Genomic DNA, 24,305 nt, shown 5'->3' with positions numbered 1-24,305 from the left:
TTCTCGGGCATTATAACTTAAGTATGTCACTAGTGACTTTCCCCAGAGTATACAAACAGAACAGTTGATGTAATGCGAGTAGGGTTCCTGGAACAGTAAAGMACTCCGGGGCCAAGATGACTAAATGAATAGCACAGCCACATGATGAATGGATGAGCTGTTCTGTTCATTCTTATTCAGTGTTGCTCAGCATTCGGTTAAAATGAAATGCCTTCTATTTAGTAATAGCCACAGTTCAATAGTGTGTTAATTGAGACACACATACTCTCCTCCAGATTTATTTGGACATTGAAGCTACATATTTTAAACATGGCTCTATACTCCAGCATTTTGGATTTAAGTACAGAATGTCACCTTTTATTTGAGGGAGGGTATTTTCATACATACGGGTAACTGCCAAAATAAAGCAAATACTTGTGTAAATGAGGGATACAAAGTATGTTGAAAGCAGCTGCTTCCACACAGGTGTGGTTCCTGAGTTAATTAAGCAATTAACATCCCATCTTGCTTATTGTCATGTATAKAAATTCCCAGTTGGCCATTATTTTGGCTACCATGGCCAGAAGAAGAGATATCAGTAACTTTGAGAGAGGGGTCTCAAAGGAGCAAATCAAATCAAATGTTATTTGTCACATGCTTTGTAAACTCACACTGAAATGCTTACTTACAGGTAATTTTCCAATAATACTTACTTACTGACTTTATTGCCCCATGGGGAAATTTTGTTGCAGTGTCATGTACACGCTTAAAGTGGCGTTTAAATACAAAACAKWATTGACAATATAACTTTCATAACATTTACATACCAATAAAACATTTTTTTTAAAGACTAGCCTGCTGGCCTTACTGAGTCGATAGGAACATTAGCCCGAGCTATTTAGGAGGGATTTCACACCTGGCACAAATGATTGTCTAGTTGTGTTTTTCCTGCCGAGGGGTGCCCTATACCTGCACCCAGAGGGGAGTAGTTCCAAGTCCGGGTACAGGGGGTGGCTTGGGTCTAATGCAGAGTTCAATATAAAAAACAATAACATTGAAATAGTGATACGAGGAATAAATACAAAATGAATAAAGAGTAACAATAACGAGTCAAAATAACATAGCTACAGTATATACAGGGAGTACCAGTAACAAGTCGATGTACAGGGTATGATGTAATTGAGGAAGCTATGTACATACAGTATCAATCAAAAGTTTGGACACACCTACTCATTCCAGGGTTTTTCTTTATTTTTACTATTTTCTACATTGTAGTATAATAGTGAAGACATCAAAACTATGAAATATCACATATAGAAAGAATCATGTAACCAAAAAAGTGTTAAACAAATCAAAATATATTTGAGATTCTTCAAAGTAGCCACCCTTTGCCTTGATGATAGCTTTGCACACTCTTGGCATTCTCTCAACCAGCTTCACCTGGGGGGGGGGGAAAAAATGTCTTACTTTGTTGGAGTTAATAAATCTAATGTGAAAGATTTTCAGCTGGCAGGCAGACACTGGAATACGTTTTTGAGTGACAGAATGATGGCTTTGCATATGCGCTTTGTTGTGTTTTTTGTGTTGAATCTTTTTATGATTTTTTATGTAGCTACAACATTTACTTGAACACTTTAAACACCTTCGGATGTTTAAAGGGACAACTACAGAATTATTTACATGAGCCAAGTGTAACGGCGGTCCTCCTCCTCTTCATCCGAAGAGGAGGAGCAGGGATTGAACCAAGGTGCAGCGCGTTGAAATGACATGATGAATTTTATTAACAAGACAAAACGAACAAACACGAAAACGAACTATACTTGAAAATGATACAAAATAACAAAACGAAAGTAGACAGACCTGAACAACGAACTTACATACAACGTGAAGAACGAAATGAACAGGAACAGACTACATGAAATGAACAAACCGTAAACAGTCCCGTATGGTGCAAACATCGACACAGACACAGCTGTCTCTTATACACATCTAGATGTGTATAAGAGCAATAGATTAACCAATGGAAGTTTAAAAGATAATTAACAGAATGTTAATAATTAAAACAAAAATGAAATCAAGTCCAGTTCAGAACTATTGCCTTTTTGAGTGTACTTTGGAGATGGCGGACCAATTTCGTGACAAAAAAAAACTCTGCAAAAGTACTGAAGGACATCAATTACTTAAGTTTAGGGACATTATGTCCAAATGTGTTTATTAACATGGAAACATTTAATGTACCGTGTTACACTATAACCAACAGTGCAATGTTAGCTGCATATAAAACAAACATAAACAATTGCTGGTGCCAATCCACTACTGACCAGTCCTGGGACAACTCTAATTTCAACAACACTCAAAATGAAGGGGAAAAACATAGGGCCTCACTGACTTGCTCTCCTCTTTCTCTCTTCTTTCTCTCTATTATCATGGCGTGTGTCTTAGTTCTGTGACCTTACTCTCCAACTCTGCCTAATTCACACATTATCTCCTCCTGAGAGTGTTGGACTTGGTGATGAGCTGATCCATCAAGGTGCCGGATTTGCCCTCTGCTTGCTCTGCAAATTTGTCTGCATTCTTCTCCAGGCTGTCAGAAACCTTCAGCAGAGTTATTTTTTTCCATCTCATCTTTGGGGTGGCAGGTAGCCTAGTGGTTAGAGTGTTGGGCCAGTAACTGAAAGGTTGCTGGTTCGAATCCCCAAGCTGACAAGGTAAAAATATGTTCTTGTTCTGCCCCTGAACAASGCTGTTAACCCACTGTTCCCTGGTAGGCTGTCATTGAAAATGAGAATTTGTTCTTAATTGACTTGCCTAGTTAAATAAAGGTTACTTAAAAAAAGCTATGTGGTCCTCTGCAGCCTTTCTCTTCTGACCTTGCAGAGCACTTTCATTCTTCCTCTTCTCCTGGTCCAGGTGTGCTCTTAATTAGCTAATGAGCAAAACATTGTGAATGCAACTGTGACATTAACTAACATTTGCTAATAAATAATATAAATAACATTAACAATAATTAAATCAATTGATTGATTATTTACTTTGAAATGTAGTAAATCCCGAGCTGGTGCATGCCCCATGAACTGTGACCCCAGGTATCTTGACTGAATGCAATCTCCCTACCAATAGCATACATGCAGGTCCAGTTTTTAACTTTTTGTCCTTTMGTTGAGGCTTTCGTCGGGGAACATCGCCTGAATGACCTCTCCAAATTCCTCATTGGCAATATAAGACTGATGCCTCGTCACGGAGTTTAGACTCCATAGCACCACTGCTTTTAGTGTGGGCGTAGAGCCAAACGTTGTTCGGGAGATTGCGTGATGCTGCTGTTCCCTGCAACAAGGTTGTTTGAGTGCTAATGTGTCTGGCTGTAATTGGGACTGTTGTCTGTGGTACTGTGGCGGAGACGACTGAACAGAACTGAGAAATTCCGGGCGTTGGCGGCTTTTCACAGCGGTTTGGTGTTTTTCACACTGCATATGGGATTCTACAGCTTTAATTCCCATAGTGCCAAGTGATTTCAACCACGAAGTAAAGTTGCTGTTCTCCAACCAATTCTCGTTGAATTTGCACTTTCCGATGGTAGCTGCAGACTAACATTAACTGTCTAGCGTAGTTTAGAGTCTACCTTTGTTACTACTTTACCATAGCCAATATTTGCTAGCTAACAGACGAACGCACCAGCAGAAAAGCAGCCAACAGTCAGGAGTGTCTCCCTGACTTCTGACAGCTGCGGGAAAGTTACTAAGTGTGGTTCCGCTCTGTGCGTGACTCAAGCTTAAATGCGTTCCTTCCATTGAAAATAAATCAGAACGTTATAAAAAGTAGTCCATCTACCAGTCTACTTTTTTTAAGACCTTTGAAAAATGTGTTGTGGAAAATGTAAGATTTTTATTAATTAAGGCCTTTAATTTAGATAAATTCATTTAAGACATTTTAAGGATCCGCAGACACACTGTATATAACGCAACYGTTTGTGACGAAACTATCAGTAGAGTTGAACATGCGATTTAACTAATTTTACATTTTTCCGGTACATGAGAATTTAACTGCGAAGGTTATTTGTATGTGCAAAACGTCATCTTTTATATACACYAAAGTCTGTATGCTGGAAACGCACATATTATTTTATGCAGATTTMAAAATATTTGCATTAAAATCTGTCGCAAATTTGATGGAAACCTAGCTTATGTCTTGGAGTGTTCTGTTATGCGTAACAGATTTTGGAATGCTGTTCCTTTCATTCAAGGTTTACAAAATGCCATCTAATTTACCCATCAATCTCCCAATGCCTATCCACTATTTAAACTTACTGCTGCAAGTCAATGTAGGACTGTCTGATCTCATTGAAGCTGGGTAGGAATATCTTACTGCCTATTTTGTAGACTGGTGTTGGGAGGACCACTGGCAGAAGTCTTAAAGCAATGTCACCTTGTGTATCTGGAGAGAAGAATGTTTAGTGAATAACTTAATTGTTTCAYGCTATAAATAAATTAGCATCTGAGACCCCACCAGCAGGGTCATTTCACTATACCTGCATTTCAGAGAGAAGATCTTGGGCCTGCTTCTCTCTGGGCTGGCGAAGCAAAGTTTTGTCCTTGAAGACCACGATCCAGTTAAAATGGGTTTAAAATGTAGAAGTCCTGAGCAATCTGTAGTWAAGCAGAGCATTTTATCCTGAACTAAAACAGAAACGCAACATGCAACAATATCAAGGATTTTTCTGAGTTACAATTCATATACGGTAARCAGTCAATTTAACTAAATTCATTAGGACCTAATCTATAGATTTCACATGACTGGGCAGGTGGCGCAGACATAGGCCCACTCACTGGGGAGCCAGGCCCAGCCAATCAGAAGGATTTTTTCCCCCTGAAAAGGGGCTTTATTACAGACAGAAATAACCCTCAGTTTCATCAGCTGTCCAGGTGGCTGAACTCAGATGATCCCGCAAGTGAAGAAACCGCATGTGTAGGTTCGGTTTTGGCGTGGTTACACATGGTCTGTGGWTGTGAGGCTGATTGTACYTACTGACAAATTCTCTGAAACAATGTTGGAAATGATCATTAAAATCTCTGGCAACAACTCTGGTGAACATTCCTAAGGTTAGCGTGTCAATTGCACGCTCCTTCAAAACTTGCGACATCTGTGGCATTTTGTTGTGTGCCAAAACTGCACAGAGTTGCCTTTTACTGTCCCCAGCACAAGGTGCACCAGTTTAATGATCATACTGTTTAATCAGCTTCTTGAAATGCCACACCTGTCAAGTGGATGGATTATCTTGGCAAAGGAGAAATGCTCCCTAACAATGATGTAAACAAATTAGTGCACAAGATTTAAGAGAAATAATATTTCTGTGTGTATGGAACATTTCTGTGATCTTTTATTTCACCTCATGAAACGTTGGACCAACACTTTACATGTTGCGTTTATATTTTTGTTCAGTATACTTTTTTTGTAATATTATTWTTATTTTTWTTTTTTTTTGACAAACAAAAACATACATTGACAAAAACAATAGACAACTTAACATTTACATATAAATCCACAAACATGAATGACATCACACTTGCTCAGATTCACATGTTCCCACCGTATCCGCACCCAATGCCTCACCCCTTATGACTTAATATTGTGTTATGTTGTTCCACTTGTCAGTCACTCAGTTGCACTAGAAATAGAAATAGAATACTTCCAAGTATTCTGGTGGACTTCACGTGCTGGTGGCAGGATAATTATCCATAGCCCAACCTTAATAACCAAAAAAGCGATGCATGCAAGACGACTTGACCTGTCTGGTGCACACATATTTCTCTGTCCTTAATTTGATTGAAGGCCTCAAATCTGTATTTTTGCCTTGTAACTGACTCATTCTAGAAAGAGAGAAGGAACAACACTTGATTAAGATGAGCTAGCTACTAGTTTAAAGGCATGAAGTATCTAATTAGTTTCAAAGAATGAATGTATGGGCTACATTTATGAGAATAATATATGCATTTCCTTACCTTATCAACCTTGAAGATTGTTGTGACTTTACTTTCATTAATCTTATATTGTTATTATCGAATCTGTTATTTATCGAATCAACTAACTATGCTTAATTATTACCCGATTAAATGAATAATATAACAATTAACTCATTAGGAATTTGGGGCACCACGAAGCGGTTGTTTAAAGAGTTACCATCTCCCGAATTAAACTCTACAGGACTTTACCTATCACATCCATAAAACTGTCAACGTATTAAATCATAACCTCTTATCATATCATCATTCTGAACAGTCATAACCTCATGCATCTGCTAAAACCCCAGTCTTACACATGCTTCATTACTATACACATTTGTGCTATTATTTATTTACTAGCTAACTAAATAATAACACAGAATAAACATACACTTAATACATGAGAAAAAGGTCCCTAACGGACTGACAACATATGGCGGCTTGTTACACAGGGGGGCGGGGGGATTGCGGGGGGAGAAAAAGCGTCACTTATCGTTGACACATTTTTTAACTATTCTCACAGTAATCATATACCTTGCACACGAACCGCCTCCCATTTGAAGTAATAAATCATGAATGCATTTAACGTTACGTGTGCAGGCCTTTGTTCAACATTAATCTCTGTCGCAACCAGCCCTCCTTAGGAAGGTTGTTGGCCTTTCAGCGGCAAGCGTGTATGGCTCTGAGTGTCCGAAAGGCATCTCCCCTTTCCCGTCTTCTACTGTTGTTCACTCTGGAAGATAGCTAGCCAGCCGTGTCGACGGTTCCCATTGGTGATGAGCGTAGTAAGCTACAGTGATTTGAGAAGAGCAGTACAGTATGATGATTTGAAGAGTAGTAGGATGGTCCCACTTAGATTCGATTATCTAGATATTTGACTTGGAACAGCAGGTCAGTCGTACCAGTGATTGTCGCCGAGAGGGGAGTTTTCTCCTCTCTCCACCTCGTGTCGATAGTCAGAGTTTGAACCACTTTAAACGCGCAGCTGCAGCCTGGTGATGTTCTGGTCTAGTCTGGGAGGTTAGTTTATCTTCTTCACCTCATGTTGAGATTCAAAGTTCCAACCATTTCAAATGTGTAGCTACCGCCTCACGTCTTTCTGGTCTAATGTTAATCTCTTCTACCAAGCCTTTTATGCACTCTGGCCGAAGAGGACGGTTCCATCAGCCTGACACGCTCTCTGACCTCACTCGGGTGTGTGGCTACTTACTGTGCACAGTTTATAGAAGATAGATTCTATCATGGCTCCTAAAATCACATTCCTTTCTTAACAAAAATACTTTTATAATTTTTCACATTTCATATATAATGTTATGGATGGAAACTTGACAGAWAAAGGGGATATACTTTCAAGTTACAGTATTTCCTTTATAACCTTTTTAATGACATCACAAAATAAAATCCAATGTGACATTAGTTTTCTATAGATCATCTCCAACCATTCCCCACGCTCTTAGGTTAGAAATATTGTTCCAGAATTCACTTGTTGATTGTTTTAGAGTTTTGTTGGGAAGACTCTGTGTAGACAAAGGAACATTCCTTTGGTTAATACTGGAGAGGGAGACCCTAGATTCCGTTTCCTTTAATTTACAGCAGGGTGTGAGCTGTCAAACCGGCCCAGTTCCCTACTCCTACTCTTCTGTGGGTGAGAGAGGTCTGGTTATTCATCCATTGCCAAGCTGATCTGACGCATTCGGATCCTCACAGGACAGTCAGGACAAGATGTTACACTCATTTATCACCCAAAAAATGTTTGAGTGAGTGCAACACAAACATATTTCCAGGGTGTTGATGCATCCTCCTCCCAATACAGCCTCTTCCAACATCAAGGGTAGGGGAAGGGTATCCATCTGCAAAAGTAACATTTTGCTTTGATTTCAAATCAACTCATATTGTTGCTAGCTAGCTAGCTACCATAGCTGTTGTACTAGATWACATGCTACTGAACTGTGACACTAGCATATTGACTTGCATCTTGGTATTAAAAGACAGCAATGTATTCACATAAAAATATAAGTGTTTGGACAAATCATTAGTTAGCTAGCTACCTATGACCTGAATTGTGCAAAAATATAATAGCTAACGTTWGCTAGCTAAGCGCTAGCCAGTCAGTCAGTGGCACTGACAGATTGAAACTGGTATCAACTAAATGTGAAATTACATTGTGTGTCTGTCTTTTTTGATTTGTCGAAGGCACTTGACACCGTGGACCATGCTGTGTTGGTGCAAAGGTTAAAATGTTGTGGAATGACTGGTCATGCTCTAGATTGGTTTAACAATTATCTATTAAATCATACACAATGTGTATTAGAGTTGTGCTCAGGTGTTCCCCAAGGTTCTATTTTCGGCCCAATATATCAACAACATGTGGGATTATATTGAAACAGCGGATGTTCATTTTTATGCAGATGATACTGTTCTTTATTCAAGTGGTGGTAGTTTATCTTTAGCATTTGAAAATGTCCAAAGAGCATTTAGCACCATACAACAGAATCTGTAAGATTTGAAGTTGGTTCTGAATTTGGGTAAAACAAAATTCATGTTATTTTCAAATGCCAGGCATGTTACTAATCATGTCATGGCCAAAGGTTTTGAGAATGACACAAATATAAATTTTCACTAAGTCTGCTGCCTAAATTTGTATGATGGCAATTTGCATATACTCCAGAATGTTATGAAGAGTGATCAGATGAATTGCAATTAATTGCAAAGTCCCTCCTTGCCATGCAAATGAACTGAATCCCCCAAAAACATTTCCACTGCATTTCAGCCTTGCCACAAAAGGACCAGCTGACATCATGTCAGTGATTCTCTCGTTAACACAGGTGTGAGTGTTGACGAGGACAAGGCTGGAGATCACTCTGTCATGCTGATTGAGTTTGAATAACAGACTGGAAGCTTCAAAAGGAGGGTGGTGCTTAGAATCATTGTTCTTCCTCTGTCAATCATGGTTAACTGTAAGGAAACACGTGCCGTCATCATTGTTTTGCACAAAAAGGGCTTCACAGGCAAGGATATTGTGACAGTAAGATTGCTCCTAAATCATCCATTTATTGGATCATCAAGAACTTCAAGGAGAGCGGTTCAATTCTTGTGAAGAAGGCTTCTGGCCGCCCAAGAAAGTCCTGCAAGCGCCAGGACCGTCTCCTAAAGTTGATTCAGCTGCGGGATCGGGGCACCACCAGTACAGAGCTTGCTTAGGATTGGCAGCAGGCAGGTGTGAGTGCATCACGCACAGTGAGGCGAAGACTTTTGGAGGATGGCCTGGTGTCAAGAAGGGCAGCAAAGAAGCCACTTCTCTCCAGGAAAAACATCAGGGACAGACTGATTTCTGCAAAAGGTACAGGGATTGGACTGATGAGGACTGGGGTAAAGTCATTTTCTCTGATGAGTCATGCCAACAGTAAAGCATCCTGAGACCATTCATGTGTGGGGTTGCTTCTCAGCCAAGGGAGTGGCCTCACTCAGAATTTTGCCTAAGAACACAGCCATGAATAAAGAATGGTACCAACACATCCTCCGAGAGCAACTTCTCCCAACCATCCAGGAATAGTTTGGTGACGAACAATGCCTTTTCCAGCATGATGGAGAACCTTGCCATAAGGCAAAAGTGATAACTAAGTGGCTCGGGGAACAAAACATCGATATTTTGGGTCCATGGCCAGGAAACTCCCCAGACCTTAATCCCATTGAGAACTTGTAGTCAATCCTCAAGAGGCGGGTGGACAAGCAAAAACCCACAAATTCTGACGAACTCCAAGCATTGATTATGCAAAAATGGGCTGCCATCAGTCAGGATGTGGCCCAGAAGTTAATTGACAGCATGCCAGGGCGGATTGCATAGGTCTTGAAAAAGAAGGGTCAACACTGCAAATATTGACTCTTTGCATCAACTTCATGTAATTGTCAATAAAAGCCTTTGACACGTATGAAATGRTTGTAATTATACTTCAATATTCCATAGTAACATCTGACAAAAATATCTAAAGACACTGAAGCAGCAAACTTTGTGAAAAATAATATTTGTATCATTCTCAAAACTTTTGGCCACAACTGTACATTGGATGGACATACATAGAGCAAGTACAAATGTTTGTGAATGTGGGTGGATGACAAGCTGAGCTTCACTGTTCATGTGGAGAACTTGATAACTTGATATTTGAGCCAGTCCCTTACAAAAATGAATTTGTTGCTGCAAGCTTCCTTATCAAGTTCTACACATGAACAGTGAAGCTTGCAGCCACAAATTCATTTTTGTACGGGACTGGCTCAAATTAAGATCATACATCTGTAACATTTTGGAGAATTAACGTATGGTTAGGGGAAGTGTTGTCTAAAATTTCAGTGTATGTGACAAAACAAGCAAGTATAGTGTAGAGTATCATTGTACCTTCTAAACCGCTGTGAAATATCTTTAACATATCAACAATTATTGTATTTTCAGCTGTTTGAAACTGGTGTACAAAACCAAAAGTAAAAGAAGTAAAAACGAAACTTAAGAACAGGATGCATAGAAATAGCGCACATAGAACAGATCTATTACTTATTTGACTTAGATTTTCAATGAGAATGACAGATCTATAACCCACATGTGAATTTGGTCGTGTCACCCAAAAAGTTACATGTTGCAACTTTAAGTAACCAGACCATTATTCCATTCGTAACGTAACATGTACTAAATGGAGGTACACAAATTTAAGTAACATATCCTATGTCTGGCTAATGTGGTCAGGCTGAAAATAGTGTAGTTTTCAGGTATCAAGGTAAGACCCAGATGCAGACCGTGTCGAAGTAACAATGTTTATTACAGCAATAGGGGCAAAGGTACAGGACGGCAGGCAGGCTCAGGTCAGGCAGAGGTCAGTAATCCAGAGGTTGGGCAACGGTACAGGACACCAGGCAGGCTCAGGGGCAGGCAGAGTGGTCAGGCGGGTGGGTACAGGGTCAGGACCGGCAAGGGTCAAAAACCACAGGAGGCCGAGAAAAGAGAGACTCGAGAAAAGCAGGCTCTGACACAAAAACACTGGTTGGCTTGACAAACAAGACGAACTGGCAACAGACAAACAGAGAACACAGGTATAAATACACAGGGGATAAATGGGAAGATGGGCGACACCTGGAGGGGTGTGGAGACAATCACAAAGACAGGTGAAACAGATCAGGGTGACAGTAGGAGCGATTGTTAACTAACTGTAAACAATTTTATCTGGCATCTTGGATAACTGTGAGGTGAAATTATTCACATATTTACCATTAATTAGTTACCGCTAGTCTCCAAAATGGCAAGGTGTCTCCAGCAATGTTTACTTTTTGACATCCTTTTACATTTCCACTTTCCAGGCGTATTCTATTATGTCCAGTTGTTTTAGCCTATCTTAACTTACATATATTGCCTTGTTGTTCGGTAACACTGATGTACTGCAGATACGATGTCTCATTGAGTGTAGGCGACTCTTCAGCATTACACTATACATTGAGTATACAAAACATTAAGAACACCTGCTCATTCCATAACCATAGACTGACCAGGTGAAAGCTATGATCCCTTATTGATGTCACTTGTATGTGACAAAACACTTCAATCAGTGTAGATGAAGGAGAGGAGACAGGTTAAAGAAGGATTTTTAAGACTTGAGACAATTGAGACATGTATTGTGTATGTGTGCCATTCAGAGGGTGAATGGGCAAACAAAATATTTAACTGCCTTTGAACAGGGTATGGTAGTAGGTGCCAGGCGCATCGGTTTGTGTCAAGAACTGCAACGCTGCTGGGTTTTTCGAGCTCAACAGTTTCCCGTGCGTATCAAGAATGGTCCACCACCCAAAGGACATCCAGCCAACTTGACACAACTGTGCGAAGCATTGGAGTCAACATGGGCCAGCATCCTTGTGGAACGCTTTCGACACCTTGTAGAGTCCATCCCCCGATGAATTGAGGCTGTTCTGAGGGCACCTAATGTTTGGTATAATCAGTGTATATGTATTAAGGTGTCCTCCTTAGCGTTAGTTAGACAGGTTATGCCATGACTGTTCCAGCCACTCTTATCAGGGGTGTAATTTGTATTAATGGGAACAGAGTTAGGTGGTTTCTAGTGAGAGAGCTTGGGACTCGAAGGTTCTATCTGCAAAAAGATGATTCTGAGATAATTGGCTTTAACGTTCTGATTTGAATGGTGTCAGCAATTTTTATCTAGTATTCTTTTGAATTTAACAACATGCATTGGGATATTTAGAGTACTATATAGGTAGAGAACAATGAACAGAATAAGGCTATGTCAATGACTACATTTGGACAAAAATGCAGATAAAACCTTATAGTCCCAAGCTCTCGAATGGCTGTAATAAAAGCATATTTTTTTGGATTGACAATTACCCACTCACAATTGTTCTACCTGAGAGGAATTTGCATGTAATAAAGAGACTATAATTTACATCACTGTGCTAAAAGGTGCTGTACAGTATGCTTTGGGTGTATTTATGTATGTTGTTTTCCATTCCAGGTTCTGACATTGTACAGTGGATGATCAAAAACCTGAACATTGAAGATCAAGGTAATGTATGCTCATTAGTGTCCTCTTATGTCTTTACTTATGTGACACTAGACATGTGAAAGAGTGAGTCATTTATAGTTATGTTACATACAACACCCTTATTCTTGAGAAGTTCCTTCCATGTTTAACATGTTCATGGCTAATTAGAATCATTGTAACATTAGTTGAAAAGTAGCCCAAAGTCAGACTTTGTTTCTCTAAAACCTCAATGCATTCGGTAGCAGTGCTTTTCTAAAGCAATTGATTTGATTATATAACCTAGTAGGTGCATGTTAGGTCACGTCACTCGAAGGGAACAACATGTTTCAAAAGGTTGGTCATTATCACTTTGCCATGGAGTGAGAGGAAGGCGGAAGGTTTTCAATGGCGGACAGAGGGAGGCAATAGGCATAACCCATGRCACTGATTTAGAGGAGAGGGGAAGCCTTTGAGTGCTGAACAGAAAAAGAATCGGCCTGTCTTCTCTCCCTCAGGCTCCATACCGGCAAAAGTCTGTTGAGACTCTATTGTATTTCCTCGTCTACCTACCTGTTTTCAAAGCACTCAGTTAACAGCTCCACACAAGGCCTGTTCAATAAGACAAGCACAAAGAGCCCTTGCTGTGTGTGTGTGTTTTCCTAGGTGTACATTCTGGTGCATGCGTTGGTATGGAAAGGTCGATTCACCCGCATTAGTGATTTTATTTTCACTTTTTAAAACAAAGCTGACTCAACAGCACTCCACAAAGTGCGCATGGACCGTGGAGCACTGGAGAACTCTCAGAAGCACTGCAGTCAGGCTGAAATACCTGCGCCTATGCTTCAGCAGAAAACAGGTTCAGACTGAATCTCTGTTTCCTTTACTTCAAGATTGAGGAATCTCATTGCACTGTGTCGTCACTCACAAGGTCTAACAAGAGCAGGACATTGCACAGAAACACATTTAAGCTTGAGAGAATCTTGTTTGAGGTCCCAATGGTCCTGTGAGAAAAATTTGATTACAAATGTTATAGAACACAAATGTCCAAATACGCTCATTAGAACATTCTAGTACAGAAATGACCTCAAATTAATTATAATCTGCAGGCCAGGGTATTCACGAGGACAGTACACGGGGAGTGTCCTCAAATTGTTATTCCCTAGCTAATGGCTGAGTCACTGTAAAGGCGATTACAGGGCATACGAGTGGAGTCGAGGGTCAAAAAGTCAGATAGCTTTACATTAGCTAGGGAATAACAATTTGAGGACACTCCCCAAGCCAGACACTCATTTCTTTTTCAGTTTAAGAAAGGATGTTTTTTATTCTCCTGCTCCATCCTTTTTTCTTCTGGAGTTTAGGATATGAATRRGATTAGCSTACAAAGCAGCTATGTACCTCTTGGTTCTAGACACTTTTAACCACAGTTGGTGGATATAAATYCATGCTTTAGCACTTAGGGCTATGTGCTAACAATCCATAAAGTTGTTAAAAGTTATTTTCGGGGGTGACTGGATTCGTCTTTAAGCCTGTTTGATATCCACTGTGTCTGAAGCTCTAACCAGACAGTAATATAGATGAATGTGCAAATCCTCTTTCAGAATTCCTGAATATACAGTATGCAATCTGTGTAGCTTCCCAACAGAAGAGAATATCTGTCTCTTTCTTTCTGTAATTGCTTTTCTGTAATTGCTTTATCTATAACAATTTTGCTGTTTTGGTTCAAAACACTGTATCCAAATTGCAGACTAAGAATCTCACACAAGCATACAATGCATAAAACATATCACACACATCCACACACAAATACACTGAAAGGGCACTCACATTTATGAGTAAGCTAAACATACACTACATGACCAAAAGTATGTGGAGACTTGCTCGTTGAACATGTCATTCCAAAATCATCGGTATTAATATGGAGTTGGTCTCCCCTTTGCTGCTATAATCACTCTTCTGGGAAGGCTTTCCACTATATGTTGGAACATTGCTGTGGGGACTTGCTTCCATTCAGCTACAAGGGCATTCGTGAGGTCGGGCACCGATGTTGGGCGATTAGGCCTGGCTTGCAGTCGGCATTCCAATTCATCCCAAAGGTGTTCGATGGGGTTGAGGTCAGTGCTCTGTGCAGGCCAGTCACAAGTTTTTTCACACGGATCTCGACAAACCATTTCTGTATGGACCTCGCTTTGTGCACTGGGGCATTGTCATGCTGAAACAGGAAAGGGCCTTCCCCAACCTTTTGCCACATAGTCGGAAGCACAGAATTGTCTAGGATGTCATTGTACGCTGTAGTGTTAAGATTTCCCTTCACTGGAACTAAGGGGCCTAGCCCGAACCATGACAAACAGCCCCAGATCATTATTCCTCCTCCACCAAACTTTACGGTTAGCACTATGCATTGGGGCAGGTAGCGTTTTCCTGGCATCTGTCAAACTCAGATTTGTCCGTRGGACTGCCAGATGGTGAAGCGTGATTCATCACTCCAGAGTATGCGMTTCCACTGCTCCAGAGTTCAATGGCGGCGAGCGTTACACCACTCCAGCTGACGCTTGGCATTGTACATGGTGATCTTAGGCTTGTGTGCGGCTGCTCAGCTATTGAAACCAATTTCATMAAYCTCCCGACGAACAGTTCTTGTGCTGACGTTGCTTCCAGAGGCAGTTTGGAACTCGGTAGTCAGTGTTGCAACCGAGGACAGACTATTTTTACGCACTACACCCTTCAGCACTCTGTGGTCCCGTTCTGTGATCTTGTCTGGCTTACCACTTCGTGACTGAGCCGTTGCTGCTTCTAGACGTTTCCACTTCCCAATAACAGCTCGTACAGTTGACCGGGGCAGCTCTAGCAGGGCAGACATTTTACGAACTGAAGGTGCCACGTTGAAAGTCACTGAGCTCTTCAGTAAGGCCAATTTACTGCCAATGTTTGTCTATGGTGATTGCATGGCTGTGTACTKAATTTTTTTATACACCTGTCAGCAACGGGTGTGGCTGAAATAGCAGAATCCACTAATTTGAAAGGGTGTCCATTTTGTATGGATAGTGTATCTTTAAACATTAATGAGTGATCATTTATTAATGCATAGCTGAGTCGTACACATTCTAGATACAGAGAGACAAGGTGGAAATAGTGATAAAAATATAATGTGTTTCATTTTACATTAGGAGGGGTAGCGGATTTGGCATATGAGGTCAGATTTGCCTTTGAGGCTGTCCCTAAAGGTACTATGCTGACCTCATATGCCATACCCCGGTGGAGGGGGGGAAGTGGGATGTTTCAAAGGGGACAATGGGAATATTAGGGGTGCTGTGGTGGAAAATGATATGATGTTGTTTGTGTTGTCCAGTGGAGGCCCTTCACCTAGGGACCCTGATGGCTGCCCATGGCTACTTCTTCCCTATCTCAGACCACGTACTCACACTCAAAGACGACGGCACTTTCTACAGGTTTCAGGTACAGTGAATTCATAGGCTSTATGGCTCTTATATGTTCTATAATGTACTCCTTCTTTATCTCATCCAATCCATATCAGACCACACAGGGAGGACTCAATCCATACGTCTTTGTTGAGTGCTATATCTTTTACACTTAATCCATTTATATTGCTAGATGTTTTACCGAGGCAACTAAAGTGCCTCGCTCAAGGGCCTAATGTGAATTTTAGCCAGGCGTCTCAGTTCTTAGATCAGTTCTTAGATKAAGGTGTCTCAYTTCTTAGATCAYMMCMTKMKWAWWSMTGMKTCAGTTCTTAGATCAAMGRGTCTCAYTTCTTAGATCAGTTCTTAGATKAYGSTGTCTCAGTTCTTAGATCAGTTCTTAGATCAAGGTGACTCAGTTCTTAGAACAGTTCTTAGATTAACGTGTCTCAGTTCTTAGAACAGTTCTTAGATAAAGGTGTGTCAGTTCTTTAGCTGCCTCGTCCCTCACTCTTTTCTTCTTACAATCGCTCTTCTCAGACCCCCTACTTCTGGCCATCAAACTGCTGGGAGCCAGAAAATACAGACTATGGTAAGAGCCTTAGCAAAAGTGAATAGTATTACACAATGGAAGGCTGGATGGTGCATTGAATGTAACCATATATAGATAAAATAGATTTTGGGCTACTTTCAATCCGTAGCACGGAAGATACGCCTTAAAGCGTGATTGGAATTAAAATAGTATTTTTGATTGAGCCGTCATATGCGGCGTTTACCATCAATGCAGTCAGTCCCCGCAAACGCAGGAACATTGCTTTTACATTTTAATTGCGCTTTAGCACGGATCTACAAACCTTTGGATTGAATCTAGGCACACATTTGTATAGCATCTGACATGCTGTACATTGTAGCCCAATGCTCCGGCTTAGCAGATGAAAACAGAACCATAAATGGGGGTTTAATGGAAAAGATAGGGTTATGTTAATTTGAGTCTTATTTTGTATGTGAGTTGCAAGAACACACCAGCCATATAGATAGCCATTTGCATTCACAATGCAGCTCTTTGATTAATCCCTATTGTGTTGTTGAAGTGCTGATTACATGGAGGGAAATGGAGATGGGGGGGAAGGGATTGACCAGCCGAGGGAGATGTTTGATTGTGTAAACCGATAAAAGAGGAAATAAAGCTGAGTTTATTAAACACCTGTAGCGCATAGCTAACACCAAGCACATTCATTTCCTCTCCTTTTGTGTTGGGGTAGGAAGACTAATGAATYAAACGGGAATAGCCATAGCATTAGGGAACCTCTAATTACTTTGTAGTAGACAACAGACRGGCATGATTGACACTTTCTAATGAATACACGTACAGGGGTAATGGAATAATGGAATCTCTACAGATGGTCAGTGTAGAGAGGGATAGAGGGTTGGAGTAATAGTGATGGAATGGGAGGGAAGGTGTTTCCATCCAAGTCCCTGTTCAATTTCACAGACGTGRTATGGTTATTGACCTGTGTAATTTACAGGCTAGTTTAGATTGGCCATTGAGTGGTTTCGGTAAACAGGTTAGGACCAGTTAAGGATTTTGTTAAGGCGCATTAACAAGCCACATTGTACTCTGGTCATAGGGAATTACTTTTCCACAGGCATCTCAATGRTGTGGCCTAGTCTGCAGCTGTTGCAGGAAGAGTTTGGCAAAGTAAAACTTGATCAACAGCCAGCATCTGTCAACAGTAGTTTTCTCTGTTTTCTGATACGTTTGTTCTGTCTCTCAGCTGTTTACCTGTGCAAAAGAACAATGCAAAACAAAGCTCGTCTGGAGCTAGCAGATTATGAGGCGGTAAGAGGTCTTCTCTGTTCATATCGTAATTCTCTCTTTATTATGTTAGCAGTAGAGTAATTAATATTGATATCAGCCTGATTTGTATCCTCACAGCGAAAGCCTTTTGTTCTGTTGGTGTTATTGTATTACAGTGCCTTGCAAAAGTATTCATCCCCCTTGGCGTTTTCCCTATTTTGTTGCATCACAACCTGTAATTTAAATAGATTTTTATTTGGATTTCATGTAATGGACATACACAAAATAGTCCAAATTGGTGAAGTGAAATGGAAAAAATAACTTGTTAAAAAAAATAATTAAAAGTGGTTCGTGCAAATGTATTCACCCCCTTTGCTATGAAGCCCCTAAAGATGATCTGGTGCAACCAATTACCTTCGGAATTCACATAATTAGTTAAATAAAGTCCACCTGTGTGCAATCTAAGTGTCATATGATCTGTCTCATGATCTCAGTATGTATAAACATGTTCTGTATGGCCCCAGTGTCACGCCCTGACRGTAGATTGCTTTGTATGTTTCTATTTTTAGTTTGGTCAGGGTGTGATGTGGGTGGGTATTCTATGTTGTAGGTCTAGGTTTTCTATTTCTATGTGTTTGGCCTGGTATGGTTCTCAATCAGAGGCAGCTGTCTATCGTTGTCTCTGATTSAGAGCCATACTTAGGTAMCCTGTTTTCCCACTTTTGTTTGTGGGTGGTTATTTTCTGGTTAGTGGTTGTTGCACCTGTCAGAACTGTTCGTTGGTCGTTTTGTTGTTTTTATTCGTGTATTCATCTTGATTAAAAGTAATTATGGATACGTACCACGCTGCACTTTGGTCCTCCTCTCCTTCTCCCGACGACATTCGTTACAGAACCACCCACCAACAAGGGACCAAGCAGCGTGGTGGAATGGACTCCTGGACATGGGAGGAAAAGGGAGCTGGAGGCAGCTAAGGCGGAGCGGCGACGCTATGAGGAGTTGGCTCGAGGAAAAGTGCACGAGAGGCAGCCCCAGATTTTRTTTMMGGGGGGTGCACACGGGGAGATTGGCGGACTCAGGTAGGAGACCTGAGCCAACTCCCCGTGCTTACCGTGGCGAGAGAGTGACTGGGCAGGCACCGTGTTATGCGGGGAAGCGCAAGGTGTCCCCAGTGCGCACGCATAGCCCGGTGCGCTACATCGCAGCTCCTCGAATCAGCCGGGCTAGAGTGGGCATCGAGCCAGGAGGGATGATGCCGGTCCAGTGCGTCTCCTCGGCCGGGGTATACTGCACCAGCCCTACGCACGGTGTCCCCAGTTCGCCAGCACAGCCCAGTGCGGCCTGTTCCAACTCCCCGCACTTGCCGGGCTACAGTGGGGATCCAGCCAGGACGAGTGGTGCTAGCTCTGCGCTCGAGACCGCCAGTGCGCCTCCACGGTCCAGTGCATCCGGTGCCTCGGCCAAGGACAAGGCCTCCTGCATGTCTCCCCAGCCTGGTGAGTTCTGTGCCTGTGCTAAGCCCTAACCCTCCTGCATGTCTCCCCAGCCTGGTGAGTCCTGTGCTTCTCCCAGAGCCAGGCTCCTGTGTGTCTTCCAGTCAGTGGAGGATCCATGGCACGAAGACTCCAGTGATGATCCATGGCAAGAAGCCTCCAGTGGTGATCCATGGCACGAAGCCTCCAGTGATGATCCTGGCAAGAGCCTCCATGTGATGATCCATGGAAGAAGCCTCCAGTGATGATCCATGGCAAGAAGCCTCCAGTGATGATCCCATGGCAAGAAGCCTCCAGTGATGATCCATGGCAAGAAGCCTCCAGTGATGATCCATGGCACGAAGCCTCCTGTGATGATCATGGCACGAAGCCTCCAGTGATGATCCATGGCACGAAGCCTCCAGTGGTGATCATGGCACGAAGCTCCAGTGAGGTCCATGGGAAACCTCCAGTGAGGAGTTATGGCACGAGGCCTCCAACGAAGGACTCTAGTCCGGAGCCTCCCAGCGACGCCCTCTAGTCCGGAGCCTCCAGCGACACCCTCTATCCGGAGCCTCAGCGTCGCCCTCTAGTCCGGAGCCTCCAGCGTCGCCCTCTAGTCCGGACCTCCTGCGACGCCCTCTAGTCCGGAGCTCCAGCGACGCCCTCTAGTCCGGAGCCTCCAGTGTCGCCCTCTAGTCCGGAGCCTCCAGTGGTGATCCATGGCACGAAGCCTCCAGTGAGGATCCATGGCACAAAACCTCCAGTGAGGAGTTATGGCACGAGGCCTCCAACGAAGGACTCTAGTCCGGAGCCTCCAGCGACGCCCTCTAGTCCGGAGCCTCCAGCGACACCCTCTAGTCCGGAGCCTCCAGCGTCGCCATCTAGTCCGGAGCCTCCAGCGTCGCCCTCTAGTCCGGGGCCTCCAGCGACGCCTCTAGTCCAGAGCCTCCAGCGACGCCCTCTAGTCTGGAGCCTCCAGTGTCGCTCTAGTCCGGAGCCTCCAGCGACTCCCTCCTGTCCGGAGCAGCCAGAGTCTCCTCCTGTCTGGAGCAGCCAGAGTCGCCCTCCTGTCCGGAGCAGCCAGAGTATCCCTCCTGTCCGGAGCAGCCAGAGTATCCCTCCTGTCCGGAGCAGCCAGAGTCTCCCTCCTGTCCGGAGCAGCCAGAGTCGCCCTCCTGTCCGGGGCGCTGCGAGGGTCCCCGGTCCGGGGTCGGCGGTAAGGGTGGAGCGGGGTCCACGTCCCGCACCAGAGCCGCCAACACGGTGAAATTCCCACCCAGACCCTCCCCTATAGGTTCAGGTTTTTGCGGCCGGAGTCCGCACCTTTTGGGGGGGGGGGGGGGGGGGGGGGTCAGGGCGTGAGTTTGGGTGGGCATTCTATGTCTGGTGTTCTATGTTGTCTATTTCTTTGTGTTTGGCCGTGTGTGGTTCTCAATCAGAGGCAGCTGTCTATCGTTGTCTCTGATTGAGAACCATATTTAGGTAGCCTGTTTTCCCACTTTGAGTTGTGGGTGATTATTTTCTGTTTAGTGTGTGTCGTCACCTTACAGAACTGTTCGTTTGTCGTCTTTTGTTGTTTTGTTCAGTGTTCAGTTTAGTGATTAAAAATATGAACACTTACCACGCTGCACCTTGGTCCTCTTCTCCTTCTCCCGACGCCGTTCTTTACACCCAGAGTCTGCAACACCACTAATCAAGGGGCACCACCAAGCAAGCGGCACCACGAAGACCAAGGAGCTCTCCAAACAGGTCAAGGAGAAAGTTGTGYAGAAGTACATATCAGGGTTGGGTTATAAAAATATATCAGAAACTTAGAACATCCCACAGAGCTCCATTAAATCCATTATTTAAAAAATGGAAAGAATATGGCACCCCAACAAACCTGCCAAGAGAGGGCCTCCCACTAAAACTCACGGACCAGGAAAGGGGGGCATTAATCAGAGAGGCAACAAAGAGACCAAAAATAACCCTGAAGGATCTGCAAAGCTCCACAGCGGAGATTGGAGTATCTSTCCATAGGACCACTTTATGCCGTACACGCCACAGAGCAGGGCTTTATGGAAGAGTGGCCAGAAAAAAGCCATTGTTTAAATAAAAAAATAAGCAAACACGTTTGGTGTTCACCAAAAGGCATGTGGGATACTCCCCAAACATATGGAAGAGGGTACTCTGGTCAGATGAGACTAAAATMMAGCTTTTTGGCCATCATGGAAAARGCTATGTCTGGCGTAAACCCTACACCTCTCATCAACCCAAGAATARCATCCCCACAGTGAAGCCTGMTGGTGGCAGCATCARGCTGTGGGAATATTTTTAATCGGCAGGGACTGGGAAACTGGTCAGAATTGAAGGAATGATAGATGGTGCTAAATACAGGGACATTCTTMAWGGAAACCTGTTTCAGTCTTCCATAGATTTGAGACTGGGACGGAGGTTCACCGWCCAGCAGGACAATGACCCMTAGCATACTGCTAAAGCAACACTCGAGTGGTTTAAGGGGAAACATTTAAATGTCTTGGAATGGCCTAGTCAAAGCCCCGACSTCAATCCAATTGAGAATCTGTGGTATGACTTAAAGATTGCTGTACACCAYCGGGACCCATCCAACTTGAAGTAGCTGAAGCAGTTTTGCCTTGAAGAATGGGCAATAATCCCAGTGGCTAGATYTGCCAAGCMTATAGAGACATACCCCAAGAGACTTGCAGCTGWAATTGCTGCAAAAGGTGGCTCTACAAAGTATTGACTTTGGGGGGGTGAATAGTTATGCACRSAAMTTTTCKGTTTTTTTGTCTTGTTTCTTGTTTGTTTCACCCCAAAAAATATTTTGCATCTTCAAAGTGGTAGGCATGTTGTGTAAATAAAATGATACAAACCCCCCAAAAATCTATTTTAATTCCAAGTTGTAAGGCAACAAAATAGGAAAAATGCCAATGGCAGGTGAATACTTTCGCAAGCCACTGTATGTCATGGGATAACTGTCTGGATTTTTTATGCTTATTGTTGATTCAGGAGAGCTTAGCGAGGCTACAGAGAGCATTTGCCAGAAAATGGGAGTTCATATTTATGCAAGCAGAAGCACAAGCAAAGTAAGTTTCCAAATGAAACAAATGTAGTACTGTATGCGTTGATATGCCCTCATCTCTAACTACCACTTCTCATCAGTTTCCTAATAACACCACATTTTAGGCCAGGGGAAGTGGCAAAGAAAAAACAGTAATAATTACACAAAATATGTTTATGTAAAATACCAAAAATGTAATTGCCTGTACTGTGTATCTCCTCAGAGTTGACAAGAAAAGGGATAAGATTGAGAGGAAAATTCTCGATAGTCAAGAAAGAGCATTTTGGGATGTGCACAGACCTGTGGTGAGTTTATTGTGCTCTTAAAATCTCATGCTACAAGAGTCACATTATTTCCATAACATAACATTTAGCTACAGTATTTGGGCAAATTTTCCACTGCAGTATTCAGTTAACTGGAGGCTGTGCTCAAATTAAATCCATATCGCTGAAGTTCAGCTTTGTKGCATAATTAAAATTTTAAGTTAATTTCCGATTGAGCCGACATATGCAGCGTTTACTGTGAATGCAMTCTCCGCGAACACGGGAACATTGCCTTTACATTTAAATTGCGCTATAGCGCTGAACTTCCACGATAGGTATTGAATCGAGTAAACTTAGTATTCCTTTGTGCAATATTGTTGTCGTTTGTCATGCATACATGTTTAGAAATATTAGTTGTCAAAAACCTAAGTTGTTCTTATCTTAGAAATTGTATTAATTGGCATGGATTTTTTATTAGATGTTTTTTAATAAAATGACAAAGAACGTAACCTGTGTTTTTTTCAGTCTACAAAGCAATTTCCTTCACSGTTCAGTGTGAATAATGTAATGGATTTGGATAATAGTCACATTTTCAGAGCTTGGTAAAGGCAGAGATTTTTTCTTTCTTCTTTGTCTGCCGTAATATCTAAATGTTATTACTGTACTCTCAATTCCTCCCCCCCCCAAAATGAACGTAGAGCTCTCCAGTGGTCTGTTTGACCTCATCATCCATTCAGACACATATCCTTCTTAGCATTAGCTTCCACTCGGGAATGGATCTGCTTCTCCAGCCATGAGCTTAATTGGAAAATAACAGGATTAATTTATGCATTCTCGGAGCATTATAATCAGGTTCCTTTCTGATTTCACAGCAGCCTCGTCAAACCACTTAACCACCGTGATCCTGGAGGATGCCTTGATTGTACCCTTTGTTTACCCATGCAGGACGTACCGACAATATGTTTTATTTCTCAGTGATACATTGATTGTTTCGAATTTTTGTTAGAATTTTTACATTAATATTTCACAAGACCATGTTTGACTGCGCATGTAGCAAATTGCAATAGAAGAAGTAGGCTATGGTTTGCTGGGTTCACTAAACAGTCCTACCTGAGCTGCTAGTGAATCAATAAGAAGAAGCAGAGAATGCTCTCTGAAGGTCTTTATTTGATTAATTTATACTGCTAATTTTTGTTGCTCTCCAGCCCGGATGTGTAAACACAACAGAAGTTGACATAAAGAAGTCCTCCAGAATGAAAAACCCCCACAAGACAAGAAAGGTTAGAGTGTCTGATAAATCCATTACTTCTGAAAAACAGGTCACTTGAAAACACTGTTGTTCGAGTTTGACTTTGGTGGGTTCTGTTTGATTGTCTCTCTGCCTCAGTCTGTATATGGGCCTCAGAATGATGTGCGCACCCACAGCCCCACCCACACCCCTGCCCCAGAGGCCAAGCCGGCCACAGAGGAGGAGCTACAGGACCAGGTAATGTAGGGGGTGCTGGACTGCCTGGTTGGTTTTCTTTTGCATTGCAAGAATGCATGTTTGGAAGGAAAATTTTCTTTCAAAACATACACTTATGATGGCAACACTGTTACTGTCTTGTCAGTTTGACTAGTTCCCAGAAATTCACTAAATATTATTTCCCCTTGTTGTTCCAGATCACTTATTGGGGAGGGCAATTAGACAGACATCGACTGAAAATGTCCAAAGTGGCCGAGAGGTGAGCTAAGTTCTCCTTCTCTTCTTCTCTTCCCCCCCCCCCCCCCCCATTGATCCATTGTTGAACTCTTTAATGTTTATTGTA

At 42.4% G+C, this 24,305-nt stretch overlaps 1 protein-coding gene across 2 annotated transcripts in view; it reads left to right on the top strand.

The window, feature by feature from the left end:
* rgs7a (regulator of G protein signaling 7a) overlaps positions 1-24,305 on the top strand; it is a 103,426-nt gene that overhangs the window by 64,719 nt on the left and 14,402 nt on the right. For both annotated transcript variants that reach the window (XM_024008689.2, XM_024008690.2), the window contains exons 4-12: positions 12,476-12,526; positions 15,831-15,937; positions 16,441-16,492; positions 17,676-17,740; positions 22,183-22,259; positions 22,458-22,539; positions 23,703-23,777; positions 23,885-23,983; positions 24,160-24,221. In XM_024008689.2, the coding sequence (XP_023864457.1) occupies positions 12,476-12,526; positions 15,831-15,937; positions 16,441-16,492; positions 17,676-17,740; positions 22,183-22,259; positions 22,458-22,539; positions 23,703-23,777; positions 23,885-23,983; positions 24,160-24,221 (670 nt within the window). The remainder of the gene's footprint in view (positions 1-12,475; positions 12,527-15,830; positions 15,938-16,440; positions 16,493-17,675; positions 17,741-22,182; positions 22,260-22,457; positions 22,540-23,702; positions 23,778-23,884; positions 23,984-24,159; positions 24,222-24,305) is intronic.

The sequence above is a fragment of the Salvelinus sp. IW2-2015 genome, linkage group LG18 (assembly GCF_002910315.2).
Source record: "Salvelinus sp. IW2-2015 linkage group LG18, ASM291031v2, whole genome shotgun sequence".
NCBI classification, from domain to species: Eukaryota; Metazoa; Chordata; class Actinopteri; order Salmoniformes; family Salmonidae; genus Salvelinus; species Salvelinus sp. IW2-2015.
The sequence above is the reverse complement of the archived record's forward strand: the minus strand, read 5'-3'. Positions and strand labels throughout refer to the sequence as shown.